The following is a 21588-nucleotide window of genomic DNA, read 5'->3' as shown; positions in this document are numbered from 1 at the left end:
CCGAGCGCCCTGCTCCAGCGACCGACGCTCGCAGCAACCGGAACGTTAGTGCGTCGCCGCCGCGCGCAGGGGAAGGACTTCCGCCGAGGCCTTGGAGCCGACTGGACGGAGCTTCCGGGTAGAGCGGCGTCCTACGAGACCGGTGAGTCCGCGGGTAGAGCTTCTCGCGGAGCGAAGGTGGGGACCGACCGTCTGGGGAGCACGGCAGCAAGGAGGGGCCTTCGCGGCGCGACGGGGGGTGGGGGCGGAGGCTGAAGGGGGCCGACCAGCCTCTTGTGCTTTGTGGATTGAGGGTGGGAGGGAGCGTGTGAAGGGGGAGAAGGGCAACTTCCGTCTCTTAGCTGCATAGAACCATCTAGGGCTGCAGTCCAGGGAATGGCTCTCCTTTGCTAAAGCGGAACGCGAGTTTCGGGAATTGCGGTCTTGGGTTCGAGTTTGATTGCCTCCAGCTGTGTGACCTCGAGAGCGTTACCGGCCTTTTGAGCCTCGAGTTCCATGTATGAAAACAGGATAGTGATCACCCATGCCTAGTAGCGCTTGGCAGGGTAAGGTGTGAATAAAAGCTTCATAAATTGCGATGTTTGGTGCAGATCTCGTTTGTTTGCAGTAGCTTTCTGAGCTCATGTGACAGGAATCACACCAACAGGCTGACGCTAGGCACAGTGGCTTTTCTGGAGTTGGAGTTTCAGGAAACGGATCAGCTTTTGGAGATACGGACCTAAGAGGTCACCAACTACATCTTTCTCCAGGATGCATAACTTCCTTCTCTATTAGTAACATGCATTATAAACTTCCAGCTTCCCTTGGAACATCTGTAGTTATGGGAGCTTAATACCTCTGTCCTATCCCTGTAATTTCCCATTGCAGTCAGCTCTAATTAGGAAGTCCTTGGATGTTGTGAGCCAGAAGTGTTCCTCTTTGCAGTTTCTGCTCATCAGTTCTCACTGTGTTTCTGAACTTTAAGAAAATTAAAAGTAATAAACTAAGAATAAAATACTGTAAATATTGATATGATGAATGGCAGTAGTGACTTTGTAAGAATTTAAAAACATCAAGAACACTATGTAAGCTTTGATTTTTGTAATTCACAGTAAATACAGAATTTTGTAATTCACAGTAAATACAGAAACTTTCATGGAGGATCAAAAAGTTCATTTAATCACCATATCCTCTGAGTGCAGGCACTCATCATTAAACTTACAAGCACCAGCACAGTGTGTTGAAATAACACAAATGTTAGAATTAAGTCACTTGTCATTACTTCAGGCAATCTACCGAAGTATATAGTAAAGTAGATCACCAGATTTCCTGAAACAAATAGATTTCTTCCAATGCCAGGGAATGGTTTGTTAATTCATTGAGAGATACAGAACTTTAGCAAATAATACCTGATTATAGCAGGTGCCACAGAAAGCAGTGATGCCATGAAAGCAGTCTCCAACTTGTTAATAGAGTTTCATTCCAAAAGTCCATTTATAAGTCAGTTCTTTAGATTTTAAAATCTATTTTTCTATAGAAAACCACGATGTAGGTGGCGGGTAAGGTCTTGCTTATGGTCCTTATTACAGAAATTAATTTTTCCTCCTGTCAGTGATGGGGTTTGTTTTGTCCTTAATGTCTTCTTGGCCCTTACGATTCCTTTGATCATATATGGAAGAAGGAAGCTGAAGGAAGTGAGAGCATAGGATGGGGAGGGAGATTCCATTTGGGATGATGGAAGTGTAGATGTGACTAGAATGTTTATTACTTGGCTCTGGTTAATAGATTTCCCCCACCACCAGTTTTATCCCTGATTATTAAAGAAATACATGTTCATATGAAAAATATGAAAATACAGAAAGTAATAAAACAAAAAACCAATCACCCTTCATCTAGATGAAACCATGTTGTATTGAATTACTGAACATTTCCTTTTTCTTTTTTTAATAGTTGAGATCATAATAGTTGTTAATAGTTGAGCCACCCAGGTGCCCCAGATTTTTTTTTTTTTATTATAAGAAAATTCACACATATACAAAGGTGGACAGGTAGTACAGTGAATCACCATGATCCATCACCCAGCTGTAATAATAACCATCATTTGTAGCTAATCTTGTTTCATCTATATCTTTACTCACTTTCCATAGTTCTGTGGTCTTGTCCTATGACTATAATGCATTTTTGTTTTTAAAAATTGTAAAAAGAGGGCACCTGGGTGGCTCAGTCGTTAAGCATCTGCCTTCGGCTCAGGTCATGGTCCTAGAGTCCTGGAATCGAGCCCTACATCAGGCTCCCTGCTCGGCGGGAAGCCTGCTTCTCCCTCTCCCACTCCCCCTGCCTGTGTTCCCTCTCTCGCTGTCTCTCTCTGTCAAATAAATAAACAAAATCTTTAAAAAAAAATTGTAAAAAGAGAGGCTCCTGGGTGGCTCAATCATTAAGTGTCTGCCTTTGGCTCAGGTCATGATCCCAGGGTCCTGGGATCGAGTCCCACTTCGGGCTCCTTGCTCAGTGGGGAGCCTGCCGGTCCCCCCAGTTTGTGCGCTTGCTCTCTCTCTCTCTCTGACAAATAAATAAAAATCTTTAAAACAACTTTAAAAAGGTTTGTAAAAAGATGCTTCTCTCTCTTAGTGCCAAACTTTTGCGTAAACGTTTATATTTTTTCTAACGGACGGGAAAAAGAGTTCCATGAGGATTTTGTGAAGTATTTTCGTTCAACAACAATTATTGAATAAATTGCAAAGAATTAGATGACCTTGCATTCTCTGTTTTTTACTTTGTATGTTTGCTTCCCTCTCTTTACTTTTCACATTTAAACGTATGAATTTTGGGGCGCCTCGTGGCTCAGTTGGTTAAGCAACTGCCTTCGGCTCAGGTCGATCCTGGAGTCCCGGGATCGAGTCCCACATCGGGCTCCCTGCTCTGCGGGGAGTCTGCTTCTCCCTCTGACCCTCTTCCCTCTCGTGTTCTCTATCTCTCATTCTCTCTCTCTCAAATAAATAATAAAATAAAATCTTTAAAAAAAAAGTATGAATTTTGTGCCAGATATTTTTAGAAAATTCACACTCAGTGACTTTTACAGGATACTGAATAATACATTTAAGGAAAAAATGGATGAAGAACCTGAAAGAACTAAGCGATGGGAAGGAGGCTATGAAAGGACATGGTGAGTAGGGCATTATGACTCCCTTCTCGTTTACACATTGTTTCTTACTGTTCTTCTACACCTTTATCTCTCTCCTCGTTCAGTGATTGGTTTTTTAAATTTATTAAAGTATATTTAACGCATGTTAAAATTCACCTGTTTCCAACTTATAATTCATTGATTTTTAGAAGATTTACTGAGTTGTGCAGTCATCACCATAAATCAGTTTTAGAAAATTTTACCACCCCATTAAGATCCTTCATATCCAGGGATGCCTGGGTGGCTCAGTCTGTTAAGCGTCTGCCTTTGGCTCAGGTCATGATCCCAGGGTCCTGGGATCGAGCCCCGCATCGGGCTCCCTGCTCAGCGGGTAGCCGCCTTCTGTCTCTCCCTCTGCCTGCCTGTCTGCCTACTTGTGATCTCTCTCTTTCTCTTGCTGTCAAATAAATAAAATCTTAAAAAAAAAAAAAAGATACTTCATGCCCATTTGTGATTAACTTCATTCCTACCTCCAGCTGTAGGCAACTGCTAATCTACTTTTTGTCTCTATGCATTTGCCTTTTTGGGTATTTCATGTAAATGTAATCTTATAATATGTGGTCAGTATTGTCTCGCTTCTTTCATATAACAGTATTTTCAAGGTTCATCCATGTTGTAGCAGGGATCAGTAATGCATTCCTTTTTATTACTTAATAGCATTATATTGTATACCATGTTTTCATTCATTCATTTGTCAATTGATGGACATTTAGATTGATTATACTTTTTGGCTTTTATGAATAATGCAGCTGTGAACATTCATGTGCAGATCTCTGTGTGGACATATGTTTTCATTTCTTTTGGGTTAATAAAATTTTAGCTTTTCAGACAAGTAAATATTGCTTATAGGGAGATTCTTAAAGAAGATGAATCAGGATCACTTAAAGCTACGATAGAAGACATTCTCTTCAAAGCAAAGAGAAAAAGGTATGTAAACTTTTTGTAGGTGTGTTACTAAAGATAAAATAGATTCCTTTAAGCCTTTCTGTCCACCTATCCCCACTCCTCAGTACTTCATTTCAGCTGTATTCTAGAGAAACTGACCTTTAAACTCTTGAGTAGGGGGAAGAAAACAGCAGCCTAGCACTTCAGAAGGGAAATGGGTCTTCAGGGACTGTCCAAAATGCCTGTAGTTATGTGAACCCCATAAGTTGATAATTTACTTCACTAGAAAATGTAGGTTAGTTGAAAAGTTATATTGATTTTTTGGGTAATAGAGGACATTCCATTAAAATGTTTGCATAATTTTAACAGAGTATTTGAGCACCATGGACAAGTTCGACTTGGAATGGTATGTTGACATTTTTTTTCTTTACCAGTACAGAACTAGTTGGGTTAGAGAAGCATTCTGTCTTGACAGAATTAATAATAGTAAGACAACAAATATTTTAGAAGAATATATTAAAAATATATGTGTATGGGCGCCTGGGTGGCTCATGGTTAGGCGTCTGCCTTCGGCTCAGGTCATGATCCTGGAGTCCCAGAATAGAGCCCCACATCGGGCTTCCTTCTCAGCGGGGAGTCTGCTTCTCCCTCTCCCTCTGTCATTCCCTCCACTTGTGCTCTCTGGCTCTCTCTGTGTCAAATAAATAAATAAAATCTTAAAAAAATATATATACATATATATGTGTAGAATATGTAAATACTAAATGCCATTTTTACTTCTTGGTCAAAAATTGAATTTGAAAATTGTTATATTTGTGGTTTATTTTTGGTAGATGCGTCATCTTTATGTGGTAGTAGATGGATCAAGAACAATGGAAGACCAAGATTTAAAGCCAAATAGACTGACTTGTACTTTAAAGGTATAGTAAAATCATTTTAATTTATACTAAATGTGAGAAAGGACGCTGAATTCTAAAAAAAAATTTTTTTTTACTATAACATCTTTATTAAGATATAATTCACATACCATAAAATCAACTTACTTAAAATATACTGTTAAAATTTTTTGCCTGTTACAGAGTTGTACAACATTATTACCACAGTCAGTTTTAGAGCATTTTTATCATCACAAAAAGAAAACCCAGGGGTACCTGACTGGCTCGGTCAGAGGAGTGTGACTCTTGGTCTCAGGGTTGTGAATTTGAGCCCCATGTTGCGTGCAGAAATTACTTAAATAAATAAAACTTAAAAAAAAAAAAAAGAAAGAAAGGAAAACAGAAGCAAATTTTCTGTAGTTTTGCCAAACAGTATTCTATTGTATACAACTTTGGGTTGTTTCCACTTTTGGGGGCCTTTTATGAATAATGCTGCTGGGAATATCTGTGAACAGGTTTTTATGTGGAGGATGTTTTCTCTTCTAAAGCTTGATTTTAGCCTGGGTAGTTTATGTTTTATCCACTTTTCTGTGGCCTAAGCATAGCAGCTGGGATGAAATGGTGTGCACCAAAGGGGTGAAGCTCAGCTTGGGTGGTGTGCAGATTCTGCTGGATTTACAGGGCTTCATTTTATCTTCTGAGATTTTATTAACTGTCCTATATCTTGTTTAACTAACTGGGCAGGGGAGGGAGGATATAATGCATTTCCATGAGGAGATATTCTCAGCTTTGGAACTCTTTTCCTCAATTAAGTGTGAAGCTTGGATTCTTCTCTTCTGAAAGGAAGGTTAATTCTTAATTTCTTTCCCTATTCATTCATAACTTCTGGTAGAAGAGGAGAAAAGATAACAGTACTCTCTTCACTTCTTTCCAAAAGCAAGAAAGAGTATTAGCGAAATTTCCCAGGACCTTTTTCAGTCAGGAATGGGGCTTCAGAGGAGTAGGCTGAAGTAGATGCTGAATCATACTGCTGGACTCAATTCTGCTCCAGAATCCTCCGCTCCTTTTCTTGTACATGAGTTTTCTAAATTTACTAGATTGGATTTGTCCTTTATCTTCTCTATTGGTGAATGTGTGTGTATTTATTACAGTACTGATCCACTCTCCACAGTTGAATGTCCACAGCATTCTCTCTTTAACACACTCCAGTTGGAATGGTACCTTCACAACTACGTTTTCAAGGTCCACCATACCTCCAGGATGTGAAACTCAACTCCTTTTTATCTTTAGTAGCAACTGAAATAGTTGACACTTAATCCTTCCTGAAAGGCATTCTTCTTTTGTTCTTTTTGTTTGTTTTTGTTTGTGTGTGTGTATATGTGTTTTTTTTTTTAAGAACTCTGTACCCCTGATGTGGGGCTCAAACCCACAACCCCATGATCAAGATTCCCACACTCTAAGGACTGAGCTAGTCAGGCACCCCACACATCCTTCTTTTGACTTTGATTATATAGAGTCTTTTTATTTCGTCTTAGGCTCCCCTCTCCCACTTTAGAATGCTGGAATGCCCTAGGACTTGGTCATAGTTCTTTTTTTCTGTCTACTCTCTTCCCTTGAGTAAATATTATACCTTCCCATGAAGAAATTTTTTTAAAGAATGCATTTTTTTGAGTTTATACAAACTATAGCTAAGTAGAAGTTTAATCACATCGTTTAGGAAAACGATACAACAAAATGACTAATATTTATGCTCTTAATTTCTGTCCTCCCACCCCAGTCAGCGTCTTGCTTTGTCAATTATCCCTTTTCATTGTCTTTGGACTTACTCAGATCATTCCGCCCAGTTTATAAACACATTCAGATTATTCGTAATTTATTAAAACCCATCCTCGGTTATGCTCATTCTCTTGTTTCTGGCTTCATAGGATCTTTCCATGTTTAGATTACATCTGTCTCACAAGTCCATATGGTTCCATCTTTTATTTTTCTTTTTCGAAGATTTATTTATTAGAGCGCATGCGCCAGGGTGTGGGGGTGGGGCCGACAGAATCTCCAGCAGACTCCCCACTGAGCACTGAACCTGACTTGGGGCTCAGTCTCATGACCCTGAGATTACTACCTGAGCCAAAATCAAGAGTCAGACCCTTAACCAACTGAGTAACCCAGTGCCCTGGTTCTATCTGTTAAACGTAGTTCATCACTTACCATTTTAAATTCAGGCTTATTTAATACTGTGATTTTTATTTATTTGAATATTTTAAAATTTATTTTTGTTTAATATTTTTACTAAGATATTTGAAAATATTTTACTAAATATATTTGAAAATTATGAGCCTAATAATCTCATGAGAAGTGATGCTTGATAAATAGGTTTCACAAAACATTTCTTTATGGTTATTATTTTGCCCTTATCTAGTATTTTTGTTTTCTTTAAACAGTTATTGGAATACTTCGTAGAAGAATATTTTGATCAAAATCCTATTAGTCAGGTATGTAGATAAGTGATGGAATTCAGAATTAGATTCCTGCTATTACTGCCAATTCTAATTTATTTTTAAAACGTTGGGCATACATTCTATGAATTATTAAGTGATCCAGATTGTGTACCAGTTTCTGGTACATTTATCAGTGACAAGCAAGGCAACTCTAAAAGTTAAATAATGTACAGTAAACTCTAGCTAAATTTCTGTCAAAAGCATCATGAGAAAAAGTTTCTCGTATGTTACTTATGTCTTTTGTAATTACTGATTTATTTTCATGTACATTCTTACGAAGAAGAAGTAATTTGTTAAGTTAATAATCATTTTTGTTTTTATTTTGAGATTGGAATAATTGTAACAAAGAGTAAAAGAGCTGAAAAACTGACCGAACTCTCAGGTATGCATAAAATTACCTTTATAGGACTCAAGGACTTGGCTCTATTTACTCAACCTTGTAACCCTGTTCATAAGGTTGCCTAATAAGTAAAATGAAGACTTCTTTTATGCTCTCCATGTGAAACACTTAATAACCCCTCGATTAAATCCTCCAGTAAACTCTTGGTATCTAAGACGAACTGTTTTAAATTGAGTTCTGTACGGTAATGAATACTACTGCAATGAATGTAAATGTTTATTTAAGACTTACACATTCTTATCCTGAAAGTATTAAGATAAAATTACTGTAACCATTCCAAAAATCCACTTAGTCTTAAAATTAATTTTTTAGAAGTTAAGCCTCTAAAGAGCAAAGGATTTAAAAATTGAATTGCAGTTATTATTAATATTTCAGTTTTTCTGCTTACACGACATGCCTAACTGAATTTTATTCTCTTAAAATATAGTGCAGGTTTTATTAGCTTTGGTGCTGTTTTGACAAATTCACATCACTAATTCTGTTTTAATTTCTGTGAAATACACTATCCCTTAAATGTGGTTCTCATCCTTTCATCCTTACCAATACAGATAAATTTGAAATGACATTATTTTCATCATGAATAGTTTTTCACTATGGCAGTAAGGAGTGAAATTTATGTTAGCCTGGAGTGATCAAGAAATTCAGTTATGAGTAACCAAAAAAAATCTCAAGCTAGCTTTAGCATACAAGGAAAATTATTGACTCCCATCTAAAGGAGGGCTGATTTCACACATGGTAGTTTCCAGGGTTCCTGGCTCTGTTTGGCTTCATTCTCTTAAGTGAGGTGAAAAGATGTCTGTTACTAGCCCTGAGTCTCCATGACCCTCATAGTCTGTAGCTTCAGCACAAGTCCCACAGAGGTCTCGGAATGACCCTGCTTCTGATCTGCCCGCCCATGAGCAAAGTGGCCAGAGGAATGCAGTATTGTGTTGGTAGGCCTGGATTACATGCCTGTTCCTGGAGCAGGATGGAAGCAGGGTAAGCAGCTCGTTTGTTATACTGTGAGGACAGAATGGTTTCCCCCAGGAAGGGACGTAGGACCAACCCTCTTGGCACCTTTCTCACATTCAGAGTAGTTTTCTAGGGGTGCCAGAGAAGTCATATGTATAGGGATGAAAAATCCTCTGGATATTTTGATAGGCCTCTTGACAGCACTCCTTGTCTGTCTGATCAGAATCACTGCTGTAAACCACACTGACAGTAATCGAGTTCACTTTTTTCCTATACTCACAATACAATAGGAGGTGAACGAACTATTTTGTATGGTATGGTAGAAAGAGAAGTGGATAGAGAGCCAGGAGATGTAGGTTTAAGTGCTGGTCCTGCCACTGGGTAGGTATTTGTCTTTAGGCAAATCTGTTAGCTTGTTAGATTCATTTCTCACTTATGAGGGATTTGGACTTAGTGATGTACTTTTCATTTCTTTTTTTTTTTTTAAGGGAATCTTTTTTTTTTTAAAGATTTTTTATTTATTTATTTGAGAGAGAGAGAATGAGAGAGAGCACGAGAGGGAAGAGGGTCAGAGGGAGAAGCAGACTCCCCGCCGAGCAGGGAGCCCGATGTGGGACTCGATCCTGGGACTCCAGGATCATGACCTGAGCCGAAGGCAGTCGCTTAACCAACTGAGCCACCCAGGCGCCCTGTACTTTTCATTTCTAAAATCTTAGGATTCTGAGACTAAATAAGTACTTGAAATATGTATTAAATAATGGCAAATGCTTAGTATTTTAAAACTTACTCAGATAAATAAGAACACGAAGAAGCTATAAGTAGACGAATGGACAAAGACAACAGATAATTCATACCAGAATAAAAAGAGAAACAAAATAGCTATTAAAAAAGAAATTTTAGCCAAACAAGTCGTCAAAAAACAAAACCACTCAACAACATTTTATTATTTTATATATTTTAAATGAACAAAATGAAGTTTAAAAAGCAGTATATTGCTTGTGGAACCATGGAGAAACTGATACCTGTAGTGCTGATAGACTGATTAATTTATTTAACATTTTTGGGAAAAGATATAAAAATGGTTGTTCCTTGGAATTTATACTTAAGAAACATTATGAAAGAAGAAAAGCCTCATTCTACAAATATACTCTTCATAACAGCAGTGACAAATTGGGAAGACATGTTCAACAGTATGGAGGTAGTTTGATGAATTATGTGATCAAACAATTTAATGATACTTTGATTATCATTAACATGAAGACAGTGTTAAAATAGGAGAAAATGTCAGAAGAATACCATGTCATTGAATCTAAGATTGCATCATTTGTAAGATACCTTTGTTTTATCAGCTGTCAAGAAGGAAACATCCTAGCAGTTAAAATATGATACAGTGTCAGATGATACACATAAATTGTTCACACCAAAAAATATATTGCTTGGGATGAGAAAATAGCAATAGACAATCTTTTCAGATGTTATTTCGGTAACAGAAGATAACACAGCTGTATTTATTTGCGGAAATCTTCTTTTCTTAGGTCTTCTAAATCTCTTAATTTTTTTTTATTTTAAAGATTTTTATTTATTTATTTAACACAGATAGAGAGCACAAGTAGGTAGAGCGGCAGGCAGAGGGAAAGGGAGAAGCAGGCTCTCCGCCAAGCAGGGAGCCCGATGTGGGGCTTGATCCCAGGACCCTGGGATCACGACCTGAGCCGGAGGCAGCCGCTTAACCGACTGAGCCACCCAGGCGCCCCTAAAGCTTTTTTAATCCCCTGAAGAAAAATAGGGAATTGCAATCATTCTTCCATCAGTGAATTTTTGCTTCACTGATAATATATACCTCACTGCTCTATTCCTTGCCTTTCTACATAAAAATAGAACCTTTTGTATTAATAACCTTTTATAGAAACATTTGAAATGGCAGTGAAACTAGCCACGAATAGCACAATGTACAGGTGCAGTTGGAACAACACCACGGTAGCCATGCGTAGGCTCACGTGGGAGCAGGCAGTGACGTCTGCCGCACAGGTGCTCCCTGGCTGCCAGTGATGGTGAGACGCAGCGTGACTTCAGAGATGTGACAATGTGAAAATGTATGAGTCTTAAATGTAAAAAGTTTTGCCCTTTAAGTTAGTAATATTTAAAATATGTGCTAATAGGGCACCTGGCTGGCTCAGTCAGTAGAGCATGCAACTCTTGGTCTCGGGGTCATGAGTTCGAGCCCCACGTTAAAAAAAAAAATGTGGGGCACTGGGTGGCTCAGTCAGTTAAGGGTCTGCCTTTGGCTCAGGTCATGATCCCGGGGTCCTGGGATCGAGCCCCGCATCGGGCTCCCTGCTCAGCGGGGAGCCTGCTTCTCCCTCTCCCTCTGCCTGCCACTCTGCCTACTTGTGCTCCCTCTCTCTCTCTCTGTCAAATAAATAAATAGAATCTTTAAAAAAAAATGTGCTAGTTCATAGAAACAGATTATTTTTATTCTTTCAGTATGAAGTAAAAGTTGATATAACAACACCTCTGATAAAAGTGCAACTTGCTAAAAATGTAAATCGAAGAGATTCTATTCTTTAACAACATAGATAAGTAAATATGGGGAGAAACAAATTTCCATAATGTATATATAAAATGTTATTGTAAGTAGATTATGCCATTTCTATTTTAGGAAACCCAAGGAAACATATAACATCTTTGAAGAAAGCTGTAGATATGACCTGTCATGGAGAACCATCCCTCTATAACTCCTTAAGCATGGCTATGCAAACTCTAAAGTTGGTATTTTACATTTTTTATTTATAATTGGTGTCCATTTTTTTTGAATGGAGATGAACACATATCAATATGTTTCTCCATAACCGAGCTGCAATGAAACCGTTAAGAGAAATATGTAATGTCGTTTATGATGTTTAGTGTGTTGTCGTTTGTAATTTTTATTTTACGTTTGAGTTGGTAAGATAGATTCTTAGAGGTTTTAGAAAAATATAATTAAGACTGTAGCGATATTAGTACAAAATAAAATGTTGATGAAAAAATATTTTGTTAAAAATTAGATTGTATGTGAAATTGAATGTGCATAATAACTGAGTTTTTTGCGCATTTATTGACTTCTCTTAACTTTGTAGCACATCTGCAAATTAACAGCATACTCTTCCAGCAAGTTCAGATATGTGGAAGGTAGCTAAGACCCTAATGGAAATTTTCCATTAGTGCTAGCGCATATATTTTGTCCCTGGATAGTCTGTCCTGACTTTTATAGCTTTATATAACAGATATTTTTCTAGTTTTGAAGTAGGTGAGAAGGAGCTAACACCCACATTAGAGGTAGGCACAAGAGCAGCACCCACAAATGAAACCTGAGGGCCCAGCAATGCAGATAGAAGCAGGAAAGCTATAAAGAGCTGATAAAATTGCATAGATTAAGATTGCATAGAAATCTATTTACGTAGATTTAGATAGGGGAAAATAGTTCATCATGTCTTAAAGTCCTATAAATTATCATCTAATTAAATGATAGACAAAAATTAATGTTTATGAATATTATCACTCTGAATCACCATGAGGTTAAATTATAGCCTTTAAAAAAGAAGCATGTTACTATCATCAAGACACACCTTAAAGTTGATCCATATGGGCCGGAAGCCGGAGTCGTCCGCGAAATCTCAGAACCGAATTCCGGCCGGTCGTTCCCCGGGAGGTCTTGGGTGGGCTCTGTGCGGGCCTGGGTGAAGATGGCTTGTGCCGCCACTCTGTCCCCGGCCGATCAGGACAGGTTCATTTGTATCTATCCTGCTTATTTGAATAACAAGAAGACCATCGCGGAGGGGAGGCGAATCCCCATAAGTAAGGCTGTTGAAAATCCTACAGCTATTGAGATTCAAGATGTGTGCTCAGCTTTTGGACTTAATATTCCTTGAGGTAAGTCAGTAATGTCGTATGTAGCAGAAATGATACCCAAACTAAAAACAAGGACACAAAAAACAGGAGGTGGTGACCAAAGTCTTCAGCAAGGAGAGGGACGTAAAAAAGGGAAAGGAAAGAAGAAGTGACCGGATGTGAGAGTCAATCAAGTCTGGTACTACTGTGATAGACAGAGAATGAAGGCTTTTAATTTATATCTCAGTGAAACGGAAGCTTATTATTTGCATCATTTAACCGAACTATGGACATCTCTGCCTCCCAGCTTCAGCATCAGAGTTGACAGTGAAGTAAATATACCTCAGAAGTTTGCATCTAGCTTTTATGTAGTATAAAAGAAAATTTTTTTGCCTTTCAACACAGAGTTTTTGTGGAAGAAAGAAGCATATTTTTAAATGGACAGTGGACTCTACCATAAGTTACTTGAAATCCTCTATCTGTCCTGTGTGTAAACATGTTTCAGATAAATGAGTTTAATTAAAGATTTGAAATACACATTTTCTTCAGCATTTAAGTTAATGAAATAAAAAAAAAGTTGATCCATATGGTATTGTCATACTTTCCAGTGTACACGTTAGACTTTGTACAAAACGAATCTACTAGGTTGTAAGCTTCATGATGTCAGGAACCTCTTTCATTCTTGCTTATTACTCTATTCCTAGAACCTAAAAGAGTATTCAGCAAATATTTATGGAAACAATAAATGAATCAGTTTTTTGTGTAGCTAATTTTAGAAAAATTTAACATGTTTAGAGTATACTCAATTCATTCCTTTGCAATGTTAAAACAAATGAGATATTCTATAGTCTAAATATATAAACCACATGTACTATTTTGTCTGGGTAAATTTTTTATTAATTTGTTATACCTAATGGGAATATATTTTATCTTTCTGTAGACACATGCCTGGACATACAAGTAGAGAAGTCCTAATCATCTTTAGCAGCCTCACAACTTGTGATCCGTCTAATATCTATGATCTAATCAAGGTAGAACCACTACCTTTCCTTGTAATCAAAACCAGAGTTATAACTCTAAAGAGAATTCTATAGTGAATTTATTACTAGTTTTCAGAAAATTCTGTTTTTCAAACATACTAATTTTTGCATGTTTTTTTCCTTCCCCTGAAACCCTTTATTTACGTGGATTTTATGAAGACCCTAAAGGCAGCTAAAATTAGAGTGTCTGTTATCGGATTATCTGCAGAGGTTCGGGTTTGCACTGTACTTGCTCGTGAAACTGGTGGTATATATCTAGATTCCTCAGTATTTATTCATAATTACTCTGTAAGAAGTAACTATTAATTAGTATGTTTTCATCTGTTTTTACAGTACTAAATTTAAATCACTTCATGTCCTGAAATCCATAATATCTTAAATGTATCATTGATTCTATAAGATACCTCAAAATGCAGGGACTTTTCAGTAGTTATGCCAGTGTTGAGAGGAAGTGTTAATAACTCTTGAAATGCTGGAAATTTCACTAATATGTAATACTTTGTAAAGATCTTACAACTTGGCTTTAATTAAATTATAATTATAGTTATTCCCAGAGAAGTCAATTTAGAGATGTCATTTAAATGAGGTTTTTGAAAAATGATAATTTAACTTAAATACTTATTTTGAAAATGTACATTTTCAGATGGTAAAACTTTTACAGAATTACATAGGAATTACAATTTAGGGGCTCCTGACTAACTCAGTTGATAGATGTGTGACTCTTGATCTCGGGGTTGTGAGTTTGAGCCTGGGTGTAGAGATTACTTAGAATAAAATTAAAAAAAAAGAAAAGAAATTACAATTGATACTTATATCTGAAAGCTGATTTTTCTTTTACTTTTTGTCTAATTAGGCACATACCATGTTATTTTAGATGAAAGCCATTATAAAGAATTGCTGACACATCATGTCAGTCCTCCGCCTGCTAGCTCAAGTTCTGAATGTTCACTTATTCGCATGGGTAAGTGTTTATTTTGTGTTATTTTGAAGTGGATATTTAGGAGCATGTGGGTGACTCGGTTAAGTGTATGCCTTCGGCTCATGTCATGATCTTGGGGTCTTGGGATCCAGCCCCGCATCGGGCTTCCCTGCTCGGTGGGGAGTCTGCTTCTCTCTCTCCCTCTGCCGTTCCTGCTCTTGCTCTTTCTGTCTCTCTCTCAAATAAGTAAAACCTTTAAAAAATAATAAAAGTAAAATAAAATAGATATTTATTTATTTTTAAAGATTTATTTGAGGGGTGCCTGCGTGGCTCCGTCGTTAAGCGTCTGCCTTCGGCTCGGGTTGTGATCCCAGGGTCCTGGGATCGAGCCCCGTATTGGGCTCCCTGCTCAGCGGGAAGCCTGCTTCTCCCTCTCCCACTCCCCCTGCTTGTGTTCCCTCTTTCGCTGTGTCTCTCTCTATTAAATAAATAAATAAAATCTTTAAAAAAAAAAGATTTATTTGAGAGAGGGAGTGTGCGCACCAAGCTTAGGGAGGAACAGAGAGAGATAGAGAGAGAATCTCAAGCAGACTCCATGCTGAGCATGGAGCCCTGTGTGGGTCTCGATCTCATGACCCTGAGATCATGACCTGAGCCGAAATCAAGAGTTGCATGCTTAACCAACTGAGGCATCCACACACCCCTACTTATTTGTTTTGATATATAGATAGACTTAAAATTTTTATGTAGTGAAATTTTTTTTTTTTTATTGTTTCTGCTTTTCTTGGACGTGTTGTCAGAATTTGAAAAATATGTATGGAAAACAAACTGCATGGGTTTAGGCATTCCAAAATTTTAAGCATAGAAGTATATTCTTTTTTTTTTTTTTTAAAGATTTTATTTATTTATTTGAGAGAGAGAGAATGAGAGATAGAGAGCACGAGAGGGAAGAGGGTCAGAGGGAGAAGCAGACTCCCCGCTGAGCAGGGAGCCCGATGTGGGACTCGATCCCGGGACTCCAGGATCATGACCTGAGCCGAAGGCAGTCGCTTAACCAACTGAGCCACCCAGGCGCCCAGCATAGAAGTATATTCTTATATAAAATGAAAGTGGACAGCTATGTAATAGACTACCCCAGTGTATCAGAGTATTTAAAAATTAGAAACATTTTATTTTTATTTTTATTTTATTTATTTATTTATTTATTTTTAAGATTTTATTTATTCATGAGAGACACAGAGAGAGAGAGAGTGAGAGAGAGGCAGAGGGAGAAGCAGGCTCCCAAGGAGCAGGGAGCCCGATGCGGGACTCCATCCCAGGACCCTGGGATCATGACCTGAGCTGAAGGCAGACGCTTAACCATCTGAGCCACCCAGGCGCCCGAAACATTTTATTTTTAAAAAGCAGTGTGTGTTCTATTAAATTAGATAGTTATAGACTTAAGAATCTGCAACCATATGTATGGACAGATCTTTCCCCCACATTCTCCACTTTTAATTTTTCTCATAACCTGGAATTATAGTCAGCCTGACCATACTGTAGTAAACAAATCTGAAAGGCAGGAGAGAGAACTTTTGTACAACTTTGTGGGCTTTCTGGTAGGAACGTTTTTAGGTTCCTAATCCTACAATTTTGCTATTTGCTTGAAAAAAGAAAGTAATACGTTTTCTTCTATGAAGGATTTCCCCAGCATACCATTGCTTCTCTGTCTGATCAAGATGCAAAACCCTCTTTCAGCATGGCGTAAGTAAAAACCTTGAAACTCTCAGTGATTATGTTTGACATTTTTAATTCTTTTCTGTATGTTATGAATTAAAAAATATAAACTGAGTTATATGGGCTGGGGTGTAATGGCTTTTGTATAAAGGTTACCTTCTATATAGCTGTAACAAGGAGTGAGGACTATCTCTGTTTACTCCTGTGTAGTAATCCTCAGGGTCTATTACTAAGTAAAACAGCAAGGTAGAGAAAAGTGTATTGTATGCTGCCACTCATGTAAGAAGAGGGTGGAGATTTGACTGGGTATACATACTTGTTTATATTAATGATAAAAACAGTAATGGAAATAAAAAGTAAAAACTGAAAAAATGTTTACTTGGGCAGTATGTGGAGAAAGGCAAAGGGATGGCCCCTAGACCTTTCTGAACATATCTTGCTTTAACTTTAGAGCTTTATAGTTTACATAATTATAAAACAAAATTAAAGTAATTCTTAAAAATCACAAATAAGAGTTGTGTCTCCAGCTATAAAGGTACCATAGGGACTGAATGTACTGTCCTCCCTCTTACCAGAAAACCAGACAAAATATATGAAACAATGATTTTCAGATGTGGACAACAGGCAGTGCAAGTAATGATCCCTGAAGGCAGGGAAACAAATGAGGTGGGCCCTGTGAGTGCAGCTTACTGCCTTGAGAGAATTTCCAGGCTGCAGTGTAGGGAGGGAAAAACCCAGCCAGAGCCTGGAGGTCTTGCTCAGGTGAAGAAACCAAGTTCAGAGTTTGGGGAGGCTGAAATGGCTGTAGTTTTCCAGGCACAGTGCTAGAAAGTAAAGAGCTGTACAGAAAGCTCTCGAGATTGCAGAGACTTCCCCAGGAGTCATCAGCTGAGTTACGATCATCACATTCGTGTGGGAGCTACTAGAGACCAAGGAAAGAACCCCTGAATAGGAGCAGGCAGCATATCCCTGGAGCTCACATGGGGCAGGGAACAGTTCATGGTCCTACCAGTCAGTGTGGAGGGATATCTTAACAGTGGGCATTGAACAGAGTCCACAGTAATGGAACCAAATTAACCCTAGACTAACAGCTCTTCTGGATAGCCTAATGAACTCTAAAGCAAGTTTTTGAACAGATCAAACTATTTCCAAGTTACTTAACTATATTCTAGAAGAACCCCAAACATATTTAAGGGCATACCAAAAAATCCAGCACCTAAAACAAAAATTCATAATGTCTGGCAGCCAATCAAAAATGACCAGGCATGCAACGAAGTAGGAAAATATGACCCATAATAAGGAGAGAATCATAGAACAGAAACATACTCAGAAACAACACAGTTGATGGAATTAGTAGGCAAAGTAGTAAAACAGCTATTACAAAAAAAGCCCAAATCAAAGTTCTAGAAACAAATATAATGTCTGAAATGAAAAATATACTGGATGGGACTAACAGCAGATGAGTCCCTGAAGAAGAAAAGATGAGTGAATTTAAGGACATTAGTGCAGTTTGGGCCCCTGGCTGGCTCAGTATGGAGAGCATGCAACTCTTTATCTCAGGGTTGTGAGTTTGGGCCCCACACTGGGTGTGAGATTACTTAAAAAAAAAAAAAAGCATTAATACACACTATTCAAATCAGAAATGCAGAGAGAAAAGAAGAATGAACCCCGCTTAAATGAACTATGAAACAACTTCAAGATTTTAAAATCAAGGTAGCATATTTTGTTTTGCTATAACCATTCCCATTATATATCACTTTAAAAGTACTGTTTCCTCCCACAGGCACTTGGATAGCAACACTGAGCCAGGACTTACATTAGGAGGGTATTTCTGCCCACAGTGTCGGGCAAAGTACTGTGAGCTTCCAGTTGAATGTAAAATCTGTGGTGAGAAACCAACTGTTCTTTATCTAGTAAATTAATCTTGAATAACTTCTTACCTATATTGCTAATAAAGTAAATGTAAATATTAAGCTCTGCCTATTATTTCTGAATTTAATCCGTGAGAATAGAAAAGCATTATTTTTTTTATTGAGTACCCGGTACTCCATTTCTAGAATAAACATGGCATTCTAGAACAGTTTTCTGATTCTCCCTCTGAAATGAGTATGTTCTTTAAAGGCTTTGCAGTAGATCTAGTAGACATTTTTGTAGCTCTTAACCTTCACAAAATATGTATAAGGACAATGAGGAATTAAAGTGATAGAATTGTAGAATTTTGTTTCATTTTTAAGTAAGCAAATGGCCAAGAGAGGTCACACAATTAGTGAAAGAAGTAAGACTCCATCCTCGAATCTCCTTTTTAAGGCGATATGTAAATGAAGAAATCAATACCAGCAGTCCTAAAAAAAACCTTGAAAATATTTAGCCTATTATTTGACATGTCAGCTATTCTCTTCATGAGGTTTGGGCTATTAAACATGATTCTCTGCTTTATTTGTTAGGTCTTACTTTGGTGTCTGCTCCGCATTTGGCACGGTCTTACCATCATTTATTTCCTTTGGATGCTTTTCGAGAACTTCCTCTAGAAGAATATAATGGAGAAAAGTATATGAGTTTTTATTAATTTATATCTGTTATATGTGGTAGAATAATGTTTGAATGTGTTGTTACTACATTAAAAAAGAGTCACATTAACTTGGGCAAGATTACTTCTAATTTGGAAAATGAGATGGTAGAATGCCTTGGTTGTGACTGAAGTGACTCATTATTAAACAGATCTGGATCTCCAGAAATCTATTAATTTCCCTAAGCCCATCTCTGTATAGTAAGTGTAGTCAAATACTGATAAATTAGCTCTCTAAAACAACAAAACAGTCCTGGTTTGCAACCTTATCTGATTTCTGTGGTGTAAGACCAGAGGATTTATCCGGAAGGTTTAGTATTAGAATAGTTAGAGAAACAGAGAAAAGATCAAATAAAGAGTAGGTAAGAAATAGTTAAGGATATTGTCTACTATTGAAGGATAGAACTTTATAGATTGAAAGGAACTGTCAGGTGTCTAACATAGGGAAAATAGACCCACACTAAAGTGTATCATTGTGAAATTTTAGAATAGGCAGCAAAAAACTAAACATTTCTGGAGAGGGAAAATTAGGTCACATGATCTGGAATTAAAATTGTTTTGTGTCTCAGCAATACTGGCTACTGCCAGGAAGTGATTTCCTTCGGTTGTTACCAACTTAGAATACATACCTAGCAAACCTATCAGTTAGGTCAATGAAGACATTTTTAGACTTAACGAGGCCTCAAAAAGAGACTCTGGGGAAGCTGTGGAAGAGATGATTCAAAGGACCTGAAAAAGAGAATGACTGGAAGAGAATGGGATATTGATCTAGTTCAAACGTGGCTTAAGAAAGCCCTAGGCTGATGATAAGGGGAGATTCCAGAATAACACTTTTGTGTCAGATGTGGAGAATAGTCCAGTTTGGTGAAGGTCAGAATGCTGCAGGAGAGAGGTCACCAAGAGGGCGAAAACTAGAATTCTTGATGTGGGTGACCGTAGAGACGACATTTAGAATTCTCAGGGAAAGGTTAGACTTGAGTTGGGGTAATTATATAGAAAACTAAGCTTGTGGACAACAGTATAGTTATCAACTCCAGGAAAAAAATATTTTGAAGAGAGGAAGAATTGTATTACATGGCTCAGCTGAATATGTTTATATAGTCATAATAAACTAAACATTTAATACTCTATTCAAAATGATTTTAGTACAGAGAAAGAATTGAGAATGGCATTAGTTATGTGTGTGTACATGCTGTTGGATCAAGAGGGTTGAAAGAGAAGTAAATTCTGATCTTCCTTAGTTGGAGGTTTATAGCCAATGCCAGAAAAACACAAGAAATAGCACTGTAGCAGTTAAAAGTTTTGAAAGTGTTTGGGGAGCTGGAAATGAAGTGGGGTTGGTAAGGAGAGGGCCACTATTTTTTGTAGTAAGTCTTGAGAACTTTTAACTCTTTAAACCATTCCTTGAAAATTAAGCCTTTAGGTATCCACACATAAATTAACTTCTGTCCATCTGGAGTTATACCAGCTACCTGCTATTCTCAGGAGAGTTGCAGAATAGTCACTCATTATTTTCTGTAGGGCTTAATTCCCTCACAGAATCCCAGTAGGGAAATCATGCTCCTATTTAACCTTGATGAAAATAAAATTTAAAAAAATTTTAAAGTAGGATTTTGCTTTGTGAGATGATCTTGGGATATACTGTAGAATTTTCTTAAGTTATTGGTATTGTTAATTCTGTTTTTCTCATAAAAGTCATGTGTGAAGATAATTACTTATTAATTACAGGATTCTTGTTATTGAGATTTTGCCGAGCTATTTTAAGGAGTGAATTCCTAACAAAATGATTCTTAAACTTTCTTTTTCAGATTTTGTTATGGATGTCAGGGGGAATTGAAAGACCAACATGTAAGTTCATGTGCTTTCTAAATATTAAGTATTGGGACACCTGGGTGGCTTTGGTTAAGCTTTGGTTAAGCATCTGCCTTCAGCTCAGGTCATGATCCCATCGAGTCCCATATCGTGCTCCCTGCTCAGCAGAAAGCCTGCTTCTCCCTCTCCCTCTGCCTCTCCCCCTGCTTGTGCACTCTCTCCTGACAAATAAATAAGTAAAATATTTTACCAAAAAAAAAAAAAAATACTAAGTATTATATAAGAAATATTGAGGAAATAGCATTAGAAGTTTTCAGTACATTACTGAAAATCAGGCTCATATCAGGTTATTCCTCAGAAGTATGGTAACAGTAGGTAGAGATAAAATGGAAGCAAAATGGTTTAAATAGTCTTTTTTATAATTCTGCATTTTAATTTTTCTATAACAGTATTTTGGTATTTAAACTGTCTTTAGTTGGTGCCAGGGTGGCTCAGTCAGTTAAGCGTCTGCCTTCGGCTCAGGTCATGATCCCAGAGTGCTGGGATCAAGCCCCACATCGGGCTCCCTGCTTAGCAGGAAGTCTGCTTCTCCGTCTCCCTCTACCCCTCCCCCCCCACTCTCGTGCTCTCTCTCTCTCAAATAAATAAAACCTTTAAAAAAAAAAACCTGGGCCACCTGGGTATCTCAGTTGTTAAGCGTCTGCCTTCGGCTCAGGTCATGATCCCGGGGTCCTGGGATCGAGCCCAGCATCGGGCTCCCTGCTCCGCGGGAAGCCTGCTTCTCTCTCTTCTACTCCCCCTACTTGTGTTCCCTCTCTCGCTGTCTCTCTGTCAAATAAACAAAATCTTCAAACAAACCTCCCTTTAAAAAAAAAATTAAAATAAAAAAAAACCATACCCAC

The 21588-nt window shown here is 37.8% G+C and overlaps 1 protein-coding gene and 1 pseudogene across 13 annotated transcripts in view; both read left to right on the top strand.

Moving 5' to 3' along the window:
• The first annotated feature begins 85 nt into the window (after positions 1-85).
• GTF2H2C (GTF2H2 family member C) overlaps positions 86-21588 on the top strand; it is a 44222-nt gene continuing 22719 nt past the window's right edge. For 11 of the 13 annotated variants that reach the window (XM_073905372.1, XM_073905373.1, XM_073905374.1 and 8 more), the window contains exons 1-15: positions 97-177; positions 3059-3142; positions 4010-4087; positions 4415-4451; positions 4879-4965; positions 7359-7409; positions 7743-7797; positions 11426-11531; positions 13574-13664; positions 13833-13920; positions 14527-14634; positions 16272-16335; positions 18092-18195; positions 18753-18855; positions 20683-20722. In XM_073905372.1, the coding sequence (XP_073761473.1) occupies positions 3087-3142; positions 4010-4087; positions 4415-4451; positions 4879-4965; positions 7359-7409; positions 7743-7797; positions 11426-11531; positions 13574-13664; positions 13833-13920; positions 14527-14634; positions 16272-16335; positions 18092-18195; positions 18753-18855; positions 20683-20722 (1068 nt within the window). In that variant the 5' untranslated portion in view covers positions 97-177; positions 3059-3086. Of the gene's footprint in view, positions 178-3058; positions 3143-3980; positions 4088-4414; positions 4452-4878; positions 4966-7358; positions 7410-7742; positions 7798-11425; positions 11532-13573; positions 13665-13832; positions 13921-14526; positions 14635-16271; positions 16336-18091; positions 18196-18752; positions 18856-20682; positions 20723-21588 lie in introns of those variants that run through there. The other 2 variants (XM_073905376.1, XM_073905381.1) reach the window with 2 other exon arrangements.
• On the top strand, positions 11539-13563 carry LOC112839735 (signal recognition particle 19 kDa protein pseudogene; annotated as a pseudogene).

This window comes from Callorhinus ursinus, unplaced genomic scaffold (assembly GCF_003265705.2).
Source record: "Callorhinus ursinus isolate GAN/ISIS: 27379988/994484 unplaced genomic scaffold, GSC_fseal_2.0 scaffold23, whole genome shotgun sequence".
NCBI lineage: Eukaryota > Metazoa > Chordata > Mammalia > Carnivora > Otariidae > Callorhinus > Callorhinus ursinus.
Note: the sequence above shows the minus strand (reverse complement) of the source record. Positions and strands in the feature narration are given on the sequence as shown.